This window comes from Bombina bombina, chromosome 2 (genome assembly GCF_027579735.1).
Source record: "Bombina bombina isolate aBomBom1 chromosome 2, aBomBom1.pri, whole genome shotgun sequence".
NCBI classification, from domain to species: domain Eukaryota; kingdom Metazoa; phylum Chordata; class Amphibia; order Anura; family Bombinatoridae; genus Bombina; species Bombina bombina.
In genome coordinates, this window is record NC_069500.1 from 347165583 (window position 1) to 347189277 (window position 23695).

The window sequence follows — 23695 nt, forward strand, 5'->3', positions numbered from 1 at the left end:
AGGCCACCAGGGTTTCATTAGCGCTATACCCGAGTGTAATATACTAGGAAGGCTTTGTTTAAAACGTGTCATGCTCCACTACTACAGTATGTACCCAACAGTTTAAGGGGGATGGGAAAGTTAAACCATAACACATAGGTACTACACAAGACGTGATACTGTTTCTTGGGGATTAGTGAAGGTATTATTGGTAGTTATGCACCCCTTGGCTATATCTAGTACAAACCCAGTTGCGCTTATGGAGAGGGGAAAACATCTTTTATCCAGCTGTGTGTCATACACTTAGTGCTAAAGAGGGAAATTACATCTGGTGACAAATATCGCATACACAATAAAGGAAACAAAAAACAACAAAAAAATAAATAAAACAGTGAACAGTGTACCAAATGACAGTCTTGCAAGTGGTGAGGTGAAAACAGACACAACTTCCCCTCACCTACATGTCCTTCCACTACAATTCTTATGAAAGGATTCAATAGTATAGGCCACTATATTTGGGGGCAAAGTTATTGTCCACCGGTCAGGCCCGGAAGCCAATATCTGCAGGGTAGTAGTCGGACACTATACAGCACGACATAGAGGATGTTATTAGGGAGTAAGCGTTACCGATGCCAGTTCTGAATAAGGACATCCCAGGTGGGCATATTCTCATCCTCTGTAATGAATTCCGTGTGAGTTCATCCCACACCACCTTTCCAGCAGGGCAAACTACCGCCAGGTAGTACATATGTGGCAACATAGGCTTCCCTTGTCACCTCCGCTCCCCTTAACTCACAAGACAGAGTATGCTGGCAGACCGGGTCTAAATCAAGCATGGCTCGTGTCCTCCCCCTGGCAATGACCACACCAGAGGTACTCAGAAAAGGGATGCAGCGTCCCAGAGAGCGCAGCGGGCAGACACCGCAGGGATCCCAGCAGGACAGCAGTAGGATCCTCAGTAGTTCAGGCCACCATGCAGCTTGGGAGGAAAGTCCATCTAGCGTGGTCAGATTTGGGACCATGGCGCTCTGCATCCAGGTTGGGGATGGAATCATGTTCAGCCGGGTATTCTCTAGGGTGTGGGATCTCAAGTATGGTAGGTGCCGCTGCCAGCAGTTGAGTACTTCAAATGTGTGCGTGCAGAGATGGAGCGTAGAGCTTCCGTTATGGATCCTCCGGTTTTAGATATACGCAAGAAAGGGTAGTTAGGGTAAGGCGTCAGGACCAGATGGCTTCCCTGGGGACTATTATAAGCTCTTCAGGGTGGCCTTAGTGCCCCACATCACCAAATTCTGTAACCCCATTCTAGAAGGCAATGATATTCTGTTGGAGTTGCTCCAAGCCAAGATAGTGGTTATTCCCAAGCAGGGGAAAAATATCAAACTTTGTTCCAGCTATCGCCCCATCTTCCTTATTAACCAGGACGTGAAAATGTTTACTAAAATCTTGGCTAATAGACTTAAGGCGATTTTGACATCTCTCATTCACCCTGACCAGGTTGGCTTTGTCAATGATAGGGAGGCCCCTGATAATATCCCAAGGATGCTAAATATAATAGACCACCTACATAGAACAGGAACGCCTTCTCTGCTCCTAGCATTGGATGCAGAGAAGGCTTTTAACAGAATAGATTGGCAATACATGATGACACTACTTCAACACTTAGGACTTACCGGGCCATTTTATACAGCTATCCAAGCAATATATTCCACCCCAACAGCACAAGTGATATGCTCTGGGTATAAATCAAGAACATTCCCAATCCTCAACGACACTAGACAGGGGTGCCCGTTGTCGCCCCTGCTATTTGCCTTATGTATCGAAACTCTGGCAGTTAAAATAAGACTTTCTCCAGACATCATAGGCCTTAAAATAAATGACACAGACTACAAACTAACCCTCTTTGCCAATGACATTATTTTGACAGTTACCAGACCGCTTATCTCTTTAGCAAACCTTTACTCTATACTAGACATAATATCCCAAACTTCGGGGTATAAGATTAACCTAGACAAGTGTGAAGCATTACCAGAGGCTCTGCCACAAACTACGAAAAAACACATAGAATTCAACTTTGAACTCTGCTGGGCAAAGCACTCCTTAAAGTATTTGGGTGTCAATTTGACACCCCAGCTGGACCACCTGCATAAATATAATTACACTTCATTGATAAAGAATATTAGGGAAGACATACAAAAATGGAAAAAACACTTGTTCTCATGGTATGGAAGATTCTCAGCAGTCAAAATGAACGTTTTCCCTTGACTTCTTTATCTATTCAGGACATTGCCACTCAAAATACAGACACTAGAATTAACTTCACTTCAATCGGAATTGGTAACCTTTATTAGGGGTAACAAATCTTTGAGAATCTCATCTACCATATTAACACGCCACAGGCAACTGGGAGGGGTGGGCATACCAAACTTAGTGGTGTCAAGGTATTTGAAATATTATTAAATAATATATAGAAGTATATTTATCTTTATTTAATAAATCTGTGGATGTGCACATGGTCTGTAAAACAAAGGATTATTTCTAAGAGATCTCCCACACTCATTATGTAAATTATGCTAAACACACAGGGGGGGGGGGCAATGGAACATTTGGCCTGCCCAATTTAATACAGTCACTTAGAGGAATGTTGGGGAAGTAATTTTGAAAGAGAACAGGATACAGACCCATATATGGGTTTCCTCCAAGGAAGATGCCGATCCGTGTGAAGATATGTGAAAAATGCAGGCATTTTTCAAAAGGGACTGGTAATTAGCACAGATTTGTTTGAGTGGCTCATGCTGTGTGATTACTAGCCCTGGAATATACCAGATGTGGCGATTAAGATAACACAGAGAAAACACAGACAAATGCTAAGGTGTGACTCTGAACATACAGCACACAGTGAAGACACATGGCTTACATTATGATTTCAAAGCAACTGTAGTTAGATTTCAAATAAAATATACTAGGAAAATAAATACAAGACATACATATTTTGAAAGCATGAATATCTTAGCCTCTGTGTGTTTAAGAACATTAATAGATGTTTATGGACCTGAAGAGAAGTGATCATTAACATTTATTTTTATTTCAGATCGACATAAACAGGATTTATGTATTCAGGAAGAAATACACAGAAATGTCACATACTATATCTGGGTGAATGCAGTATATCAGGAGTTTTAAATACTACCAATCTGGAGATATAAAAATAAGCTGTTATTTGCAAAGAAATGCCAGAATACTGATAAAATTATAATGCATTTTAAGCTAATAATTAGCAGTATTAAATTACCTTAATATAATAAAATGTTAATAATATAACATATTTGGTATCAGAATAATCAGAAAAAATAACCTAATATTAACCATCTGTAATTTAGGTTATATATGATTAATGCAGAGAGTGTGATCTGATTAAATAACCATTTTATGAAAAAAAAATTAACTTGCTTAAAAATGTTAGAAATGGTCTTGTTGTATTTGTTTGTTTGTACGTCTGCTGCCACCTAGTGTTATGATGCGGAATTGCAACCATGAGATGATTGGTTGTTGCAAAGAATGCATTTCCTTGACAACACATTTACCAAATAAACCAATCCATGTTCAGTTGCAAAGAACCAATCCAAGACAAGGCTGTGGGCGTTTCCAATATTCACCAATGACTGATAAATAATCAAAAAGGGGAGGGGTGAGATCAGATGATTTAAACCCCAGCATAGAGACTAAAAAGAGGTTGTTGTGTTGACTGATCCAGAAAGGAATAACTGCTGCAGTTATTATTAAAGCACACACCTACTATTGGACTCCATATGCCTTATCCCCAATTTTGAAATTTCTGAGGTGAAATTGGACCTGTTGAGAAAACATTGGAGACCGGATAACGACTGGTTTATTTGGTGATGTATACTAGGTTTTTGTAAGATAAGTTATATGCATAGCCACTACAGTAAAATTACAATTTTTGAATTGGAAAGAACAAATTGGGCTTTTAGATTGTATTATATAACCTTAAATAGCTCTTAGCCTGCCTGTTTGTATGCAAGCATTTAAAGTAAACATTTACTATTGCTGTATGTAGCAGAGTTAAGGAAATATTTCAAGTTAGCATTTCATAGCCTATGTATTGTTATACTAATCCCAATCTTAAATTGTTTATCTATGCAAATATATAATAATAATTCAGAAGTGTATATTGTATTTTAAATTGCTAGTCACAGCCTATATATTGTATTGTTGTTTAAATCTGTGTCTGATTGGCTAAGTAACTCATCTATGCAAGTTATGATATTGTCAGTTAATTTTGTATTAGGATAAATTGCAGTTAAATAGCAGAATATATATATTATCCTATTGCTTAAGAGCACAGTTTAAAATTGTATTGCTTGGATGTTAAAAGATTTGTAAATAAGGCTGGTTTTTAATATAAGCGTGTATGAATTTTGCATAGCATATTTAAATAGTTTTCAAGCGCATATAATATTATTTAGTTTCCTTTTATTGCAAATATATTTCAATATGTTCATGGATATTAACTAAATAAAAGAATTCAGATATTTATATTAATTGTATGGTCTAGTAAGTGCATGTCGATTAAGGGTTTCTATTTTTAAGGAAAATTATTGGTTGTATTGTGTCATAACCCTGCCATAAACTGATATATTATTTGGATAGCACTACTAAGATTTTCATAAATATACTGACAGTGGATTATTATAGGGCATCCAGAATTTGCCAAACAACCCTTATGGGAAGACAATCTAAATACATTTTATGGACCACCCTAGAATCAGATGTAGAAAACATAAAGAATCAGGACGATATAATATGGAAAAGGGGAATACATAAAAGAACCCACATATAAATCTCCTATCACAGCAGCTAGACAACAGGACCTACTCTTCATACGGAAGCATGAGGGCTTGTTGCCGCCTTACTCTCTGTTGATCCCAATTAGATTACTACTTACAAGGGAGGTTCATGGCATAGTGGACAAATGGGCAAATAAGGGCCTGTTTAGGGTGGCAGATTTGGTGACCAACCACAAAATAATCACATACTCACAGATACAAGACATTATCCACCCCTACAAACTACACTGGTATTTATATCTCCAGCTATCGACATCCATACACAAACACATTAAGGGAACACCCCGGCAACCTAAAACTACAATAGAGAGAATATATAATTCACCAGACAGACCGCACAAATCAATCTCCAAGCTGTACTTAGATATATAGACCATCTCTGAAAATACCAAAAATAGAGTCATAGACAGGTGGGAAGAAGACATAGGGAGGAACATTGACATTGAAGAGTGGAATAACATATTTACCTCCATATGCAGAGGCCTTTTGAATGCAGATCTACAGGAAAACGCGATAAAAACAGCATATCGCTGGTATCTCACACCCATTAGGACATCACACATCTCGAAGACGAGAAGCAGGTTGTGTTATAGGGGATGTGGGGAAGAGGGATCTTACAAGCACATGTGGTGGGAGTGCAGAGGTGTCAGGGAAATCTGGCAATCTTTGTCACGTCTCATTAGTATACTTCTAGAGGAAAACTTCCATCTCACGATAGCACAGGCTCTATTACATGAACACATAGAGAAGTTTGATAATGCTATAAATATAATTATTAGGACACTCCAGAATTTATATAGCAAGACACTGGAAAAATGGAGTTCCCCTCTGGGCAGAAATTAGAAACAAGATCAACAAAACCTACACGCTGTATGAATCGACATCCTGGATCTTAGATACAAGGGAGATGATCAACAAAATATGGTTTTACTGGATGCTTAATAGTCACAAAACGTAGTATCACATACCCCCACTACCCATGATTCGGCATAGGAGAACGACTAGGTAATTTCATTAGCTCCCCAGACATTAATTGATAAATACACAAGTACATATAGTAGAATCTTGGAAAAAGCTGAATAATGACAAAAGACTCAACAACTGATTTGTTTGTTTAATGATCACATTTGTTTGTTTGTTTTTCTTTCTTTTTTTTTCACCAAACATCTGAATATGTAAAATCTAATAAAAACATTTAAACTTAAATAAAGTAGAGAATGCAGTAGGAGGGAATGTATTAAGTGGCATGTAGGCAAGCATGCGTTATTTCAGTAGCTTTGTAAGGTCAATGCTTCCCCTTTGTATTTTTATTCTCTTCTAGTTTTGGAGGTTGCTATTTTAACTTCAGCTTTAGAGCAAAAAACTTCTCTGTGTTTGTTTATTGGAACTGGCTTGTGTTGAAGCTTACCCAACTTTTTTTCCTTTTCCAGCAGACTTGTTTAAAAGAATTTAAATATATGTCTTAACTGGAGTTTGTTTTCTCTTCGCTACTGAGATTATTCCTTTACAAACTGTACAAAGTGCTTTCTTTTCAATATATGCTATTTAGTTTCCAAAATGCAGGCCCCTTGGTCACCACTTCAGGATGTTTTTCTACCAATCTATCTTTTGTTAGCAATTTACTTGCATGTTTACCTTCTGACGTAGTTATTCCTCACTTTTTGCTACATCCTCTGTTGACTGCTATGTATTATGCCTTCTCTTTCTATATGACCTTTTTGCCTTTGAGTTTCTGTTTGCCTTATGACATTCTATTTATGATGGGATTTTGTAATTATAATTAAAAGGTCATTAATTTAAGACTTGTATGTTAGACAGATTGATGGAGCCGGGTGACTCTTCTACAGTTCATTATTTCCTTATGGTCCTTCAAGTAATAGATGTTCCTGTGATTCTATTATACGACAGTTTTCTTTTATTTACAATTGTTTTTTGTTCATATATTCTCATGACTGTGCTTCTTATTGTGTCTGAGAATATATTTATGTAAGGGCTTGAAAAATTAAAGGTGACATGGCATCTTATAATTATGCTTTTGAACCCTAAGAAATGCTATATGATGATGTATTGAAAGCAAAGATTAGCCTGAGAATAATATACAGATGTGTTTTTTTAAATTAGATTAGCTGCATAAATATTTAAGAATTTTGAAAGAGGGTTTACTATATTTATCCTTGTAGTGGGTAATTTGGTCCTTTCTAAACATCAAAGGATGTTCAAGACCAGCAAGATTATCGGCAGTATTCAGAAATGTTAATGCCACCATGAATTTCTTTAGTGAATGTAAATCCATTCTAGCCTCTAACATGTAGCAAGAAAAAAAAAGAAAAAGAAACAATCGCCTAGATTACGAGTCTTGCGTTAGCCTTAAAAAGCAGCGTTGAGGGGTCCCAACGCTGCTTTTTAACGCCCGCTGGTATTATGAGTCAGGCAGGTACAGGTGTACCGCTCACCTTTTTTCCGTGATTTTCGCATATCGCAAATCCCCTTACGTCAATTGTGTATCCTATCTTTTCAATGAGATTTTCCTAACGCCGGTATTACGATTGCTTCAAAAAGTGAGCGGTAGACCCTCTCCTGTCCAGACTCCTACCGCATTTAAAAGTCAGTAGTTAAGAGTTTTATGGGCTAACGCCGTAGCATAAAACTCTTAACTAAAGTGCTAAAAAGTACACTAACACCCATAAACTACCTATTAACCCCTAAACCGAGGCCCCCCTCACATCGGAAACACTTAACTAAAATGTTACCCCCTAATCTGCCGACCGGACATCGCCGCCACTTTAATAAATTTATTAACCCCTAAACCGCCGCCCTCCCGCCTCACTAGTTAAATTTTATTAACCCCTAATCTGCCGTCCCTAACATCGCCGATACCTACCTACATTTATTAACCCCTAATCTGCCGCCCCAACGTCGCCGCTACTATATTAAATTTATTAACCCCTAAACCTAAGTCTAACCCCCCCTAAATTAAATATAATTTAAATAACACAAAATAAAATTACTACTATTAAATAAATGAATCGTATTTAAAACTAAATACTTACCGATAAAATAAACCCTAAGCTAGCTACAATATAACTAATAGTTACATTGTAGCTAGCTTAGGATTTATATTTATTTTACAGGCAACTTTGTATTTATTTTAACTAGTTAGAATAGTTATTAAATAGTTAACTATTTAATAACTTCCTAGTTAAAATAAGTACACATTTACCTGTAAAATAAATCCTAACCTAAATTACAATTACACCTAACACTACACTATCATTAAATTAATTAAATAAATTACCTACAATGAACTACAATTAAATTAAATAAACTAAAGTACAAAGAAAAAAAAAACACTAAAATTACAGAAAATAAAAAAAGAATTACAATTTTTTTAAAACTAATTACAAAGGGGCCTTTTGCGGGGCATTGCCCCAAAGTAATCAGCTCTTTTACCTGTAAAAAAAAATACAATACCCCCCCCAACATTAAAACCCACCACCCACACACCCAACCCTACTCTAAAACCCACCCAATCCCCCCTTAAAAAAACCTAACACTACCCCCTTGAAGATCACCCTACCTTGATTCAATCAGCCAATAGGATTGAGCTTGCATACTATTGGCTGTTCCAATCAGCCAATAGAATGCAAGTTCAATTCTATTGGCTGATTGCATCAGCCAATAGGATTTTTCCTACCTTAATTCTGATTGGCTGATAGGATTCTATCAGCCAATCGGAATTGAAGAGACGCCATCGTGAATGACATCACTTAAAGGAACCTTCATTCTTCAGTTGCCGTCGGATGGAAGAGGATGCTCCGCCTCGGATGTCTTCAAGATGGACCCGCTCCGGATGAAGCCTTCTGCCGGTCTGGATGTCCGCTTCTGGCCGGATCGGATGAAGACTTCTGCCCCTCTGGACGTCCACTTGTGCCCGGCTGGGTGAAGACGGCTCAAGGTAGGGTGATCTTCAAGGGGGTAGTGTTAGGTTTTTTTAAGGGGGGATTGGGTGGGTTTTAGAGTAGGGTTGGGTGTGTGGGTGGTGGGTTTTAATGTTGGGGAGGGGTATTGTATTTTTTTTTACAGGTAAAAGAGCTGATTACTTTGGGGCAATGCCCAGCAAAAGGCCCTTTTAAGGGCTATTTGTAATTTAGTATAGGATAGGGAATTTTATTATTTTGGGGGGCTTTTTTATTTTATTAGGGGGATTAGATTAGGTGTAATTAGTTTTAAAAAATTGTAATTCTTTAATTTAGTGTTTGTTTGTTTTGTACTTTAGTTTAATTAATTTAATTGTAGGTAATTTATTTAATTAATTTAATGATAGTGTAGTGTTAGGTATAATTGTAATTTAGGTTAGGATTTATTTTACAGGTAAATTTGTACTTATATTAACTAGGAAGTTATTAAATAGTTAATAACTATTTAATAACTATTCTACCTAGTTAAAATAAATACAAAGTTGCCTGTAAAATAAATATAAATCCTAAGCTAGCTACAATGTAACTATTAGTTATATTGTAGCTAGCTTAGGGTTTATTTTATAGGTAAGTATTTAGTTTTAAATAGGATTAATTTATTTAATTGTAGTAAATTTATTTAGATGTATTTAATTTATATTTAGATTAGGGGTTAATAATATAATGTTGGTGGCGACGATGTCGGGGCGGCAGATTAGGGGTTAATAAGTGTAAGATTAGGGGTGTTTAGACTCGGGGTTCATGTTAGGGTGTTAGGTGCAGACATAACTTTTATTTCCCCATAGGAAACAATGGGGCTGCGTTAGGAGCTGAACGCTGCTTTTTTGCAGGTGTTAGGTTTTTTTTCAGCCAGCTCAGCCCCATTGTTTCCTATGGGGAAATCGTGCACAAGCACGTTTTGCCAGCTTACCGCTACCGTAAGCAGCGCTGGTATTACAGTGAGATGTGGAGCTAAATTTTGCTCAACGCTCACTTTTCTGAGGCTTGAAGAAAACTCGTAATACCAGCATTGGCTTAAGTGAGCGGTAAGAAAAAAAGGCTCGTTAGCACCGCACAGCCTTACCAACAAAAACTCGTAATCTAGCCGATTGTTAGTTGAAGGCAGTTAGTTAATTGGTAAAAACACTGATTTACAGAATGGATAATTATACTTCATGCAGAAATGTAATGGACAAATAGCATTGATTGGCACTTAAGCTCCAGTTATGCAACTCTAGAAACGGGCTAAACATACCCACTCACTGTACCGTATTCTTCTCTTACACCCCTAATTCACAACCCCACATTTTCCCCAGTTATGATTATGGTCCAGTTCTCTTTCTCCCCTAAGTTATCAGGTTGAATTGCTACCTTGCCCTCAGTATTGGTACTTCATCATGCAGTTTTCATTGTTCTGGGATTCATTTTGAAAAACCAATGCAAAATTGGCCACAAGCTTCAGCATTTAGTTATTTTTGGGTACTGGATTTATTAGTGTTAAAATGCAACACACAAATATCTGTGCATACCCGGTGCAGAAAATAGCCAATTCCTACTGCCCGCTGCCATGTTGGGTATCTCTTTGTAGAATTATACCCCAAATAACAAGAAAATGCACATACCTACTAAAAAGGATAATAAAACCAAACCCAAATTTTTTTCTTTAATGATTCAGATAGAGGGGGGTAGTTATCAAGCCGTCTACTTTTCTGGCTTCGCCGGCCCAATACGTCCGCCTAAGCTCGCCTACCTTCGCCGCCGGGGACCTTGAATACGTTCGCCTAAGTTATCAAATAAAGCTGTCAAAAAGCCGCGGGGCGATGAGCAGCGGACTGTGACAGTTATCACTCATCCGATCTCGCTGCCCTTCGGCTTTTTCCCAGCTTTATTGCTAGCCTGTCACTAAGCACTCACACTAAACTACACTGTTCTACCCCCTATACCGGCGCCCCCGGAGCCCCCCGCAACTAAATAAAGTTACTAACCCCTAAACCGCCGCTCCTAGACCCCGCCACAACTCTTATAAATGTATTAACCCCTAAACCGCCGCTCCTAGACCCCGCCGCAAGTCTTATAAATGTATTAACCCCTAAACCGCCGCTCCCGGACACCGCTGCCACCTACAGTATACCTAGTAACCCCTATCCTGCCCCCCCTACACCGTAGCCACCTATAATAAATTTATTAACCCCTAATCTGCCCCCCCTACACCGTCGCCACCTATAATAAATTTATTAACCCCTATCCTGCCCCCCACTACGCCGCCGCCACTGTAATAAAATTATTAACCCCTAAACCTAAGTCTAACCCTAACCCTAACGCCCCCCTAACTTAAATATTAATTAAATAAATCTAAATAAATTAACTCTTATTAACTAAATGAATCCTATTTAAAACTAAATACTTACCTTTAAAATAAACCCTAATATAGCTACAATATAAATAATAATTATATTCTAGCTATCTTAGGATTTATATTTATTTTACAGGTAACTTTCAATTTATTTTAACCATGTCCAATAACTATTAAATAGTTATTAACTATTTAATAGCTTACCTAGCTAAAATAAAGAGAAATGTACCTGTGAAATAAATCCTAACCTAAGTTACAATTACACCTAACACTACACTATACTTTAATAAATTATTCCTATTTAAAAATAAATACTTACCTGTAAAATAAACCCTAAGATAGCTAAAATGTAATTAATAATTATATTATAGCTATCTTAGGATTTATATTTATTTTACAGGTAACTTTGTATTTATTTTAGCTAGTTAGAATAGTTATTAAATAGTTATTAACTATTTAATAACTACCTAGCTAAAAGAAATACAAAATTACCTGTAAAATAAATCCTAACCTAAGTTACAATTAAACCTAATACTACACTATCATTAAATTAACTAAATAAACTACATACAAATAACTACAATTAAATACAATTACATAAACTAACTAAAGTACAAAAAATAAAAAAAGCTAAGTTACAAAAAATAAAAAAATAAGTTACAAACATGTTAAAAATCTTACAACAATTTTAAGCTACTTACACCTAATCTAAGCCCCCTAATAAAATAACAAACCCCCCCAAAATAAAAAAAATCCCTACCCTATTCTAAATTAAATAAATTTCAAAGCTCTTTTACCTTACCAGCCCTTAAAAGGGCCATTTGTGGGGGCATGCCCCAAAAAGTTCAGCTCTTTTGCCTGTAAAAGAAAAATACAACCCCCCCAACATTAAAACCCACCACCCACATACCCCTAATCTAACCCAAACCCCCCTTACAAAAACCTAACACTAATCCCCTGAAGATCATCCTACCTTGAGTCGTCTTCACTCAGCCGAACCACCGATGGAACTGAAGAGGACATCCGGAGCGGAAGAAGTTAATCCTCCAAGCGGCGCTGAAGAAATCTTCCATCCGATGAAGTCATCATCCAGGCGGCGCTGAAGAAGTCTTCGATCCGGCCGATGTCATCTTCAAAGAGGCGCTGAAGAGGTCTTCTATCCAGGCGAAGTCATCTTCCAAGCCGGGTCTTGAATCTTCCTTCCGCCGACGCGGAACCACCTTCTTCACCGACGGACTACGACGAATGACGGCTCCTTTAAGGGACGTCATCCAAGATGGCGTCCCCTCAATTCCGATTGGCTGATAGGATTCTATCAGCCAATCGGAATTAAGGTAGGAAAATCTGATTGGCTGATGGAATCAGCCAATCAGATTCAAGTTCAATCCGATTGGCTGATCCAATCAGCCAATCAGATTGAGCTCGCATTCTATTGGCTGATCGGAATTGAGAGGACGCCATCTTGGATGACGTCCCTTAAAGGAGCCGTCATTCGTCGTAGTCCGTCGGTGAAGAAGGTGGTTCCGCGTCGGCGGAAGGAAGATTCAAGACCCGGCTTGGAAGATGACTTCGCCCGGATAGAAGACCTCTTCAGCGCCTCTTTGAAGATGACATCGGCCGGATCGAAGACTTCTTCAGCGCCGCCTGGATGATGACTTCATCGGATGGAAGATTTCTTCAGCGCCGCTTGAAGATGACATCGGCCGGATCGAAGACTTCTTCAGCGCCGCCTGGATGATGACTTCATCGGATGGAAGATTTCTTCAGCGCCGCTTGGAGGATTAACTTCTTCCGCTCCGGATGTCCTCTTCAGTTCCATCGGTGGCTCGGCTGAGTGAAGACGACTCAAGGTAGGATGATCTTCAGGGGATTAGTGTTAGGTTTTTGTAAGGGGGGTTTGGGTTAGATTAGGGGTATGTGGGTGGTGGGTTTTAATGTTGGGGGGGGGGTTGTATTTTTCTTTTACAAGCAAAAGAGCTGAACTTTTTGGGGCATGCCCCCACAAATGGCCCTTTTAAGGGCTGGTAAGGTAAAAGAGCTTTGAAATTTATTTAATTTAGAATAGGGTAGGGATTTTTTTTATTTTGGGGGGGTTGTTATTTTATTAGGGGGCTTAGATTAGGTGTAAGTAGCTTAAAATTGTTGTAAGATTTTTAACATGTTTGTAACTTATTTTTTTATTTTTTGTAACTTAGCTTTTTTTTATTTTTTGTACTTTAGTTAGTTTATGTAATTGTATTTAATTGTAGTTATTTGTATGTAGTTTATTTAGTTAATTTAATGATAGTGTAGTATTAGGTTTAATTGTAACTTAGGTTAGGATTTATTTTACAGGTAATTTTGTATTTCTTTTAGCTAGGTAGTTATTAAATAGTTAATAACTATTTAATAACTATTCTAACTAGCTAAAATAAATACAAAGTTACCTGTAAAATAAATATAAATCCTAAGATAGCTATAATATAATTATTAATTACATTGTAGCTATCTTAGGGTTTATTTTACAGGTAAGTATTTATTTTTAAATAGGAATAATTTATTAAAGTATAGTGTAGTGTTAGGTGTAATTGTAACTTAGGTTAGGATTTATTTCACAGGTACATTTCTCTTTATTTTAGCTAGTTAAGCTATTAAATAGTTAATAACTATTTAATAGTTATTGGACATGGTTAAAATAAATTGAAAGTTACCTGTAAAATAAATATAAATCCTAAGATAGCTAGAATATAATTATTATTTATATTGTAGCTATATTAGGGTTTATTTTAAAGGTAAGTATTTAGTTTTAAATAGGATTCATTTAGTTAATAAGAGTTAATTTATTTAGATTTATTTAATTAATATTTAAGTTAGGGGGGCGTTAGGGTTAGGGTTAGACTTAGGTTTAGGGGTTAATAATTTTATTACAGTGGCGGCGGCGTAGTGGGGGGCAGGATAGGGGTTAATAAATTTATTATAGGTGGCGACGGTGTAGGGGGGGCAGATTAGGGGTTAATAAATTTATTATAGGTGGCGACGGTGTAGGGGGGCAGGATAGGGGTTAATACATTTAATATAGGTTGCGGCGGGTTCAGGGAGCGGCGGTTTAGGGGTTAATACATTTATTATAGTTGCGGTGGGCTCCGGGAGCGGCGGTTTAGGGGTTAATATGTATAGAGTAGCTTGCGGTGGGCTCCGGGAGTGGCGGTTTAGGGGGTAATAAGTTTATTTAGTTGCGGCGGTGTAGGGGGGTCAGATTAGCGGTGTTTAGACTCGGGGTACATGTTAGGGTGTTAGGTGTAGACAGCTCCCATAGGAATCAATGGGATGTCTGTCAGCAGCGAACTTGTACTTTCGCTATGGTCAGACTCCCATTGATTCCTATGGGATCCGCCGCCTCCAGGCTGGCGCTTTGAAAACCAGGTACGCTGGGCCGTAAAAGTGCCGAGCGTACCTGCTAGTTTTTTGATAACTAGCAAAAGTAGTGAGATTGTGCCGCACTTGTGTGCGGAACATCTGGAGTGACGTAAGAATCGATCTGTGTCGGACTGAGTCCGGCGGATCGAAGTTTACGTCACAAAATTCTACTTTTGCCGGTCTCGAGCCTTTGATAACTAAGGCGAATCAGCCGCGCCACAAATACGCTGCGGAATTCCAGCGTATTTGAGGTTGACGGCTTGATAACTAGGCCCCACAGCATGCAATTTTTAGCAACTTTTTAAATTTACTCCTATTATCAATTTTTCTTCGTTTTCAATCTTTTCATGATATCTTTATTTGAAAAAGCTGGAATGTAAAGCTTAAGAGCTGGCCCATTTTTCTTTCAGCACCTGGGTAGCGCTTGCTAATTGGTGGCTAATGTAACAAATCAATCAGCAAGCGCTACCCAGGTTCTAAACAAAAAATGGGCTGGCTAATAACCTTACATTCCTGTTTTTCCAAATAAAAATAGCAAGAGAATGAAGAAAATGTGATAATAGGAGTAAATTAGAAAGTTGCTTAAAATTGCATGCTCTATCTGAATCATGAAATAAAAAAATGGGTTTAGTGTCCCTTTAAGGCCTTGGAAAGGCACTAGCAGGGTTGCAGTGCCACATGGAGCAGGTATACGTGGTAGTCTAGGACCTTTATACAGAAAAATGTAATTAACAGATTGGGTAACATGTCAAGCTTTCCTCTATCTATAGAAATTTTGTTAAAGGGACAGTATAGTCAAAGCTAAACATTCATGGTGTAGAAACAGCATGCACTTTTAAATAACTTTACAATTCATTTATCTTATCAAATTCACTGCATTCTCTTTGTATCCTTTATTGAAGAGTAAAGCTATGCAGGATAATAGTATCTCAGGAGCATGAATGTGTCTTTAGCACTCTATGGCAGTAGGTTTTGCAACATTGCTTGTAGTAGTGTTATACAAAGTTACTGCTGCCATAGAGCGCAAAAGACGTGCACACTTCTGAAGCACACTTAGGTTCACTCTACAACAAAGGATACCAAGAGAACCATGCTCTATCTGAATCATGATTGTCACTTTACTGCTACTGTAAGAAGAATAGTTTCCATCTAAAAGGGAGGAGAGTCCATGGCTTTATTCAACCAGAACCTGGCCACCAGGAGGAGGCAAAGACACCCCAGCCAAAGGCTTAAATACCTCCCCCACTCCCCTCATCTCCCAGTCATTCTTTGCCTTTCGTCACAGGAGGATGGCAGAGAAGTGCTGAAGATTCGGAGTAGTCTCTTATGGAGGGTAGTACTCTTCGGAATGGGACTGGAGTTTTAAGTAGTCCTGTCAACCTCTCAGTGAGATCCTGGATGAAAGTTAGAGTACGGAGATGCAGGGAGAGTCTTTCTGCAAAACCATTCCGACTCATATTAACAGCTCCACAAGCAATCAGTGTTGACGAGTTTTGATGCCTGCTTTCTGCACTCAAGTCCATGTCAGGAACAATGCTTCTACCTGTCACACTTGAAGGGCCGTGTTCCTGTTCCACGGCATTGATTCTGGTAAGATTGTTTAATTTTTTATACATAATGATAACATAGAAGACAGGGTCACAGTGTGGCACCTTTTATCTTATGGAATCAAGGGTTAATATTCCTAGTAAGGGGATTATTGAACAGGGGGGTTAATCCATAATATTGTTTATTGTGTAATTGCTGCGTTATGTGCGTGATGTGGCTCTGGCAATGGTGGAAATTCAGGTTGTTTTCCGAGAGTCTTTGCGCGGCAGATTTTGGCGCGTTTTCTCCTTAGTGCAGGGGCGGTCATACAAGGCATCCCAGGTGACCGGGTGTGAGTTTTCACTTCCTCTGTTGATCAGCGGCATAGTCCGGGTCATAGGAGGTGGTGAGTGCCCTGGCCATTGGAAGCATAAAGGTGCCTGTTTTTTAAGCTAGTCTAGTCCATAAGAAAAGCGCAAGCTGTGGATGACTCTGACGTGTTAGAGGGTACTCCCTCTTTAACAAAGTCTCATTGCTGTGTTTATTGTGAAGAGGTTCTTGTAGATCAGCCTGCTCAACTATGTTCTACATGCCTTGATAAAGTTGCGACTAAAGGAATGTCTAGTACTACTGAGCCATCCACCTCTAAGGGCTTCCCGTCCCATGAGATGCGTTCCCTGCTTTCATCTCCAAGTGCACATGCAGCGCCCCAGGGTCCAACCATTACTCCTACGGGAGATTTTGCTGATCAACTGCAAATGGCGGTATCGAAAGTGATCCATGCCTTACCATGTTCTGCTAAGCGCAAGCGTAGGGCGTATCATGGCGGCCCGGCCCAGGGGTTGTCTACGTCTATGGAAATATCAGAGGCGTTATACGATGACGAGGCCCACTCCAACTCTTCATAGGAGGCTCCTTCTGGGTCGGAGTCCGTGTCATCTCATCCTCTGGCTGCGAAGGAGCCTGACTTTAGTTTTAAGATGGAGAATGTGTGCTTTTTGCTGGAGCAAGTACTTGCTACTCTGGAGGTCCCGGAACCGAAGCTTCTGGAGCAACCTTCGATTCCTAAGCTTGATAAGGTATACGAGGACAGGATGGTACCTCAGACCTTCCCGGTTGCTGTTAAGATGGCTAATATTATTAAGAATGAATGGGAGCGATTAGGTTCATCCTTTTCCCCTTCTTCCTTTAAGAAACTGTTTTCCGTTCTGGACTCTCAGCTCGAGCTGTGGGGGACTGTCCCTAAGGTGGATGATGCCACCTCTACGCTCGCGAAGCGGACGACTATTCCTCTCGAGGATAGTTCGTTGTTTAAGGAGCCCATGGATAAAAAGTTAGAAAGCATTTTAAGGAAAATGTTTCAACACACAGGGTTTGTTTTTCAACTGGCAGCGGCTGTAGCTGCGGTTGCCGGAGCTACGACATATTGGTGTGAATCCTTGTGTGATATGGTCGAGAGGGAGACCTCCATCGATGAGATACAGGATAAGATTAAGGCGTTGATGGTCGCCAATTCTTTAATTTGTGATGCCAATATGCAAATTATTCGCACACAAAGGTTTCAGGTTTCTCTGTCTTAGCTCACAGGGCTCTGTGGCTAAAGTCTTGGTGTGCGGACATGACCTCTAAGTCGAAGCTGTTGTCCCTGCCTTTTATAGGAAAGATTTGGTCCAGGATTGGATTCGATCATAATAACGGTTACAGGCAGGATAAGAAGGCTAAGCCTAAAAGATCTACTTTTCGTCCCTTTCGTGCGGACAAGATCCAGCGTCAGCAGTCCGCCGCAAAGGCGGATCAGTCCAAGGGAACTTGGAAGCCTGCTCAGTCTTGTAACAAGTCCAAGCAGAACAAGAAGCCAGCCGAGACAAAATCAGCATAAAGGGGTGGCTCCCGACTGGTCACTGGAACAAGTAGGGGGCAGATTGTCTCTCTTCTCCAAAGCCTAGTTGAAGGACGTTCAGGACCCTTGGGTTCTGGAGGTTGTCACCCAGGGTTACAGGATATTATTCAGGTCCCATCCGCCCAGGGGCAGATTCCTCCTGTCAAACCTGTCTTCAAGACCGGAAAAGAGAGTGGCCTTTCTAGAATGTGTGAGGGATGTCGTCTCGCTAGGTGTTATAGTACCAGTACCCCAAGCAGAAAGGGGTCTAGGGTACTATTCAAATCTTTTTGTGGTTCCAAAGAAGGAGGGCATGTTCCGCCCGATTCAGGACCTAAAGTGTTTAAACAAGTTTCTGGCTGTTCCATCGTTCAAAATGGAAACAAGCAGGTCTATTCTGTCCCTAGTTCAAGAGGGGCAGTTCATGACGACAATAGACTTGAAGGATGCTTGCCTTCATGTTCCAATTCACAGGGACTGCTTCAAGTTCCAAAGATTTGCATTTCTGGACCAATACTTCCAGTTTGTGGCCCTTCCTTTTGGCCTGGTGACGACACCAAGAGTCTTCACGAAGGTTCTGGGGGCGCTTCTTGCAGTGGCAAGATCCAGGGGCATTGCTGTGGCGCCCTATTTGGACGACATCTTAGTCCAGACGCCGTCGTACAGCCTCGCAGGGAATCATTCGAGGGCTCTTCTTTTATTGCTCCAATCTCACGGTTGGAAGATCAACTCAGGAAAGAGTTCCCTGGTTCCCAGCAACAGGGTGAAGTTCCTGGGCACGATAATAGACTCTATGTCCATGAAAATATTTCTCACAGATCAATGACGCAGGAAGAAGGCGTCCACCTGTCTTGCCCTTCAGTCTTACTCAAGCCCTTCGGTGACATCCTTCCTGAGACCGTCCTGGGAGATTGTGACCACGGACGCGAGTCTGGCAGGATGGGGAGCTGTTTGGGGTGCCAGATTAGCACAAGGAAAATAGACCCGAGAGGAGTCTCTCCTTCCCATAAATATTTTGGAACTTTGCGCAATCTACAATGCTCTGAGGGCGTTGCCTACTCTGGGGTCGTTCGGCCTCATCAGATTCCAGACCGACAACATTACCTTGTGGCTTACATCAACCACCAGGGGGGAACAAGGAGCTCCATAGCAATGAGGCAGGTGTCTCGGATTTTGGAGTGGGCAGAGTCCCACAGCTGTTCGCTCTCAGCGATCCACATTCCAGGTGTGGACAACTGGCAAGCGGACTTTCTATGCAGGCAATCCTTCCATCCGGGGGTATGGTCTCTTCACCCTGAAGCGTTTGCGGAGATTTGTCTCAGATGGGGAACACCGGAGATAAATTTTATGGCATCCAGACTCAATTGCAAGCCCGATACGGGTCGAGGTTGAGGGATCCCCAGGCAGAGCAGAGCTGATAGATTCCTTAGTGGTGCCTTGGAGATTCAACCTAGCTTATATTTTTCCACCGTTACCACTTCTACCTCGTTTAGTGGCACGCATCAAGCAGGAGCGAGCTTCGGCCATCCTGATTACGCCTTCGTGGCCACGGAGGACGTGGTTTGCGGATCTGATGGGGATGTCATCCTCTTCGCCATGGATGTTACCCTGTCGCAGAGATCTGCTGGAACAGGGTCCCTTTCAACATCAAAATCTCGTTTCTCTGAGGCTGTGTGGAGATTGAACGCTTAGTCTTAGCCAAGAGAGGTTTTTCTGAAAGTGTGATTGACACTCTAGTTCAGGCAAGAAAGCCAGTCACTCGTCGCATCTACCATAAGGTGTGGAGGTCTTACTTGTCTTGGTGTGAGAAACACGGATATCCTTGGCGCAAGGTGAAGGTATCCAGGATTCTATCTTTTCTCCAAGAAAGTTTGGAGTAGGGTCTTGCCGCCAGTTCCTTAAAGGGACAGATTTTGGCTTTATCAGTCTTGTTGCACAGGAGACTCGCTGAGCTTCCTTTCAATCTTTTGTTCAGGCTCTAGCGAGAATCAGACCTGTGTTTAGGCAGTCTGCTCCCCATGGAGCTTAAACTTGGTCCTTAAGGTATTGCAGAGGGTTCCGTTTGAGCCTATGCATTCTATTGACATTAAGATTCTGTCCTGGAAGGTTCTCTTTCTGTTGGCCATTGCATTGGCAAGCAGAGTATCTGAACTGGCTGCCTTGCAATTCAAGCCTCCTTATCTGGTCTTTCATGTGGATAAGGCTGTTCTTCGCACCGGTTTGGGGGTTTCTTCCCAAGGTGGTGTCTAACCGTAACATCAATCAGGAAATAATTGTTCCTCCTTTGTGTCCTAACCCTTCTTTTTCTAAGGAGAGGTTACTTAATAATCTGGATGTGGTTTGGGCCTTAAAGTTCTATCTTCAGGCTACAAAGGATTTCAGACAGTCTACATCTCTTTTTGTGGTGTATTCAGGGAAGCGCAAGGGGCATAGGGCCTCTTCTACTTCTTTGTCCTTTTGGTTGATGAGCTTGATTCGCTTGGCCTATGAGATAGCGGGACGTAAGCCTCCTCAGAGGATCACGGCTCATTCAACTAGAGTTGTGGCTTCGTCTTGGGCCTTCAAGAATGAGGCCTCTATGGAGCAGATTTGTAAGACGGCTACCTGGTCCTCCTTAAACACTTTTACAAAGTTTTACAAATTTGACGTTTTTGCTTCTGCAAAGCTGTTTTTGGGAGAAAGGTTTTACAGGCTGTGGTGCCCTCAGATTAGGGTTCGCCTTTTTACCCTCCCGGTTTCATTCAGTGTCCTCTAAAGCTTGGGTATATGTTTCCCAAAAGTAATGAATTAAGCTGTGGACTTTCCTCCCCTTTAGATGGAAAACATAAATTATGCTTACTGATAATTTTATTTCCATCGTGGGGAGGAGAGTCCATGTTTCCTGCCCGTAACTCCAGTGGGCAGACCTAAATTTAATTTATCTTCTGGCACCATTTACACCCTGATATTTCTCCTACTGTTTCTTGTTCCCTCGGCAGAATGACTGGGGGATGAGGGGAGTGGGTGAGGTAAGCCTTTGGCTGGGGTGGCTTTGCCTCCTTCTGGTGGCCAGGTTCTTATTTCCCAAAAGTAATGAATGAAGCCGTGGACTCTCCTCCCCATGATGGAAATGAAATTATCAGGTAAGCATAATTTGTTTTCTCAGTTATAATTGTTATTGTAGTTGTGTTATATAAAGTTTTGTTTTTTCCCCCGTTCTTAGGCATTTGGAGCTGCAGGTCTCAGCAATGACTTTCCCCTAGCTCAGTTCCACGCTTGGGCTCGTGCTCTGCGCCTTGCAGATGGGCCTGATGAAGTTCACCGGACAGCTGTAGCTAAAATGGAATTGAAGCATTAGATTAGATTAGATGCTATCTGTGCACAGATCCATCAATTTATGAAGATACTTTAATCAAGGAGTTCTAAGGAAACTGCTCAAAAATATTTTTACTATCTGTGCTATTTAATAATTTTATAAAGAGAATCTCACTTATGTTTGTATGTTTATAATTTCAAACACTTTTTATTGAAGAAATTGTTTAACGTACTATTTTGAATTATGTGAATGCAAATAAAAGGATTAATAAGTATGGAGTTTATTAAAATGAAAAAAAAACACTGTTTTATTAATATATAGCTAAAACATTATACCTTACTTGTTCGAATGTAAGAGAATATTCTAAGGGGTATATTTATGATGCTGCGAGCGGACATGATTCGATAAAGCGGATTATGTCCGCCGCACATCGATATATGCCAACAGCATACGCTGTCAGCATTTATCATTGCACTAGCAGCTCTTGTGAACTGCTGGTGCAACGCCGCCCCCTGCAGATTCACATCCAATCAGCCGCCAGCAGGGGGTGTCAATCAACCCAATCGTATTGGATCAGGTTGACTTTAGGTGATGTCTGTACGCGGCCTCAGAGCAGGTATGGTAACTTGTGTTTATGGTGAGCCTGAAGGCTCGCCAGAAACACGGGGCTTCAAGCTCCATACGGAGCTTGATAAATATGCACCTAGGCCTAAAGTTTCAACTTCTATTTATTGCCTTACCCATTTCTCGAAGACTTGTGATTTCTGGTATTGAATGTTGCCATACATGTTAACTGTGTGCTACGTTTTCTGTAGCAGGATGTGTCACATCAGATGTGAGACATTTAGACAAGCCTATAGTTGTCATATTGTTCATCATGCATGTGTTTAGCCTATCTGCACTTAAATATTTAAAGGGAGAACTATTAATATGACAACTATAGGCTTCTCTAAATGTCCCTGGACAGTAGTCTTTCTGTTGTCATTTTAGAAAGATGTAAAATAAAGAAACAGGTAACAATCCTCATGCTCTGTAAACATTGTTGACATAAATATCAGATTACTACAGTTAAAACTATATAAATTGTTGTTATAAATCATCTGTATACTTGAAGTTGGTTAGTTTTTGTTATTCTATAATGACATAATGTTTACAGACTCTACTGGATTGATTTCAGATCATTCTGGGAGCATTTCACTAGATCATATGATTTAAAAAAGATTAATCCATTTAAGCATAAAGGGAGATAATCCCTTTATTACCCATTATCTAGTTTTGCATAACCAATACTGTTATATTAATACAGTTTTTACCTCTGTGATTACCTTGTATCCAAGCCTCTGCAGACTGCCTCTTTATCTCATTCCTTTTGACAGACTTGAATTTTAGCCAATCAGTGCTGACTCATAAATAACTCCACGAGAGTGAGCACAATGTTATCTATATGACACACATGAATTAGCACTGTCTAACTTTGGAAAACGTTCAAAATGCACTGAGATAAGAGGCGTCCTTGAAGGGCTTATGAATTAGCATACAAGCCTACAAGAATACCAAAAGAACAAAGTAAATTTGAAGATAAAAGTAAATTGGAAAATTGTTTAAAATTGCATGCTCTATCTGAACCATGTTTAATTTTGATTTGACTGCCCCTTTAAAAAAAACATTTCCATATAATATCATATTTTGTTCTGGTATCATTTTACAAATTAAATAAGGTTAAGCACTATAATTTACATAATGTTTTCTGTAATATAAAATGGCACTTAGGATAAAATATTAAGATTTCCTTCTTAATATGGGAAGAGTCCACAGCTGCATTCCTTACTTGTGGGAAATACTGAACCTGGCCACCAAGAGGAGGCAAAGACACCCCAGTCAAAGGCTTAAATACCTCCCCACTTCCTCATAACCCCAGTCATTCTTTGCCTTTCTTCACAGGAGGTTGACAGAGAAGTGTCAGAAAATTTTGGAGTAGTCTCTTATGGAGGGTAGTACTCTTCGAAATGGGACTGGAGTTTTAAGTAGTCCTATCAGCCTTTCAGTGAGAGCATGGATAAAAGTTAGAGTCCAGAGATATAGGGAGAGTCTTTCTGCAAAAACATCCCGACTCATATTAACAGCTCCATAAGCAATCAGTGTTGACGAGTATCGCTGCCTGCGTTCTTCTCTCAAGTCCATGTCAGAAGCGACGCTACTATCTGTCACACTTGAAGGGCCGTGTTACTGTTCCACGGCATAGATTGTGGTAAGATCGTTTCATTTTTTATACATGTATGATAACGCAAGAAGACAGGGTCACAGTGTGACTCCTTTTATCTGTATAGAATCAAGGGTTAATATCTCCTGAGGGGGATTATTGAACAGTGTGGAATAATATTATATGTTTATTTGATTTTATGCTGCTTTTATGTGTGAGATGTTATGGGCTCATAGGCTGTT

General features: G+C 40.0%; 1 protein-coding gene across 2 annotated transcripts in view; it reads left to right on the plus strand.

Moving 5' to 3' along the window:
* The window catches only part of ACAD10 (acyl-CoA dehydrogenase family member 10), a 392348-nt gene that overhangs the window by 357167 nt on the left and 11486 nt on the right, over positions 1-23695 (plus strand). The window contains exon 21 of one of the 2 annotated variants that reach the window (XM_053701716.1): positions 21161-21527. The exons of the other annotated variant lie outside the window; for it this stretch is intronic. Coding sequence (XP_053557691.1) covers positions 21161-21295 — 135 coding nt within the window. The 3' untranslated portion in view covers positions 21296-21527. Of the gene's footprint in view, positions 1-21160; positions 21528-23695 lie in introns of those variants that run through there. 2 annotated transcript variants of the gene reach the window in all.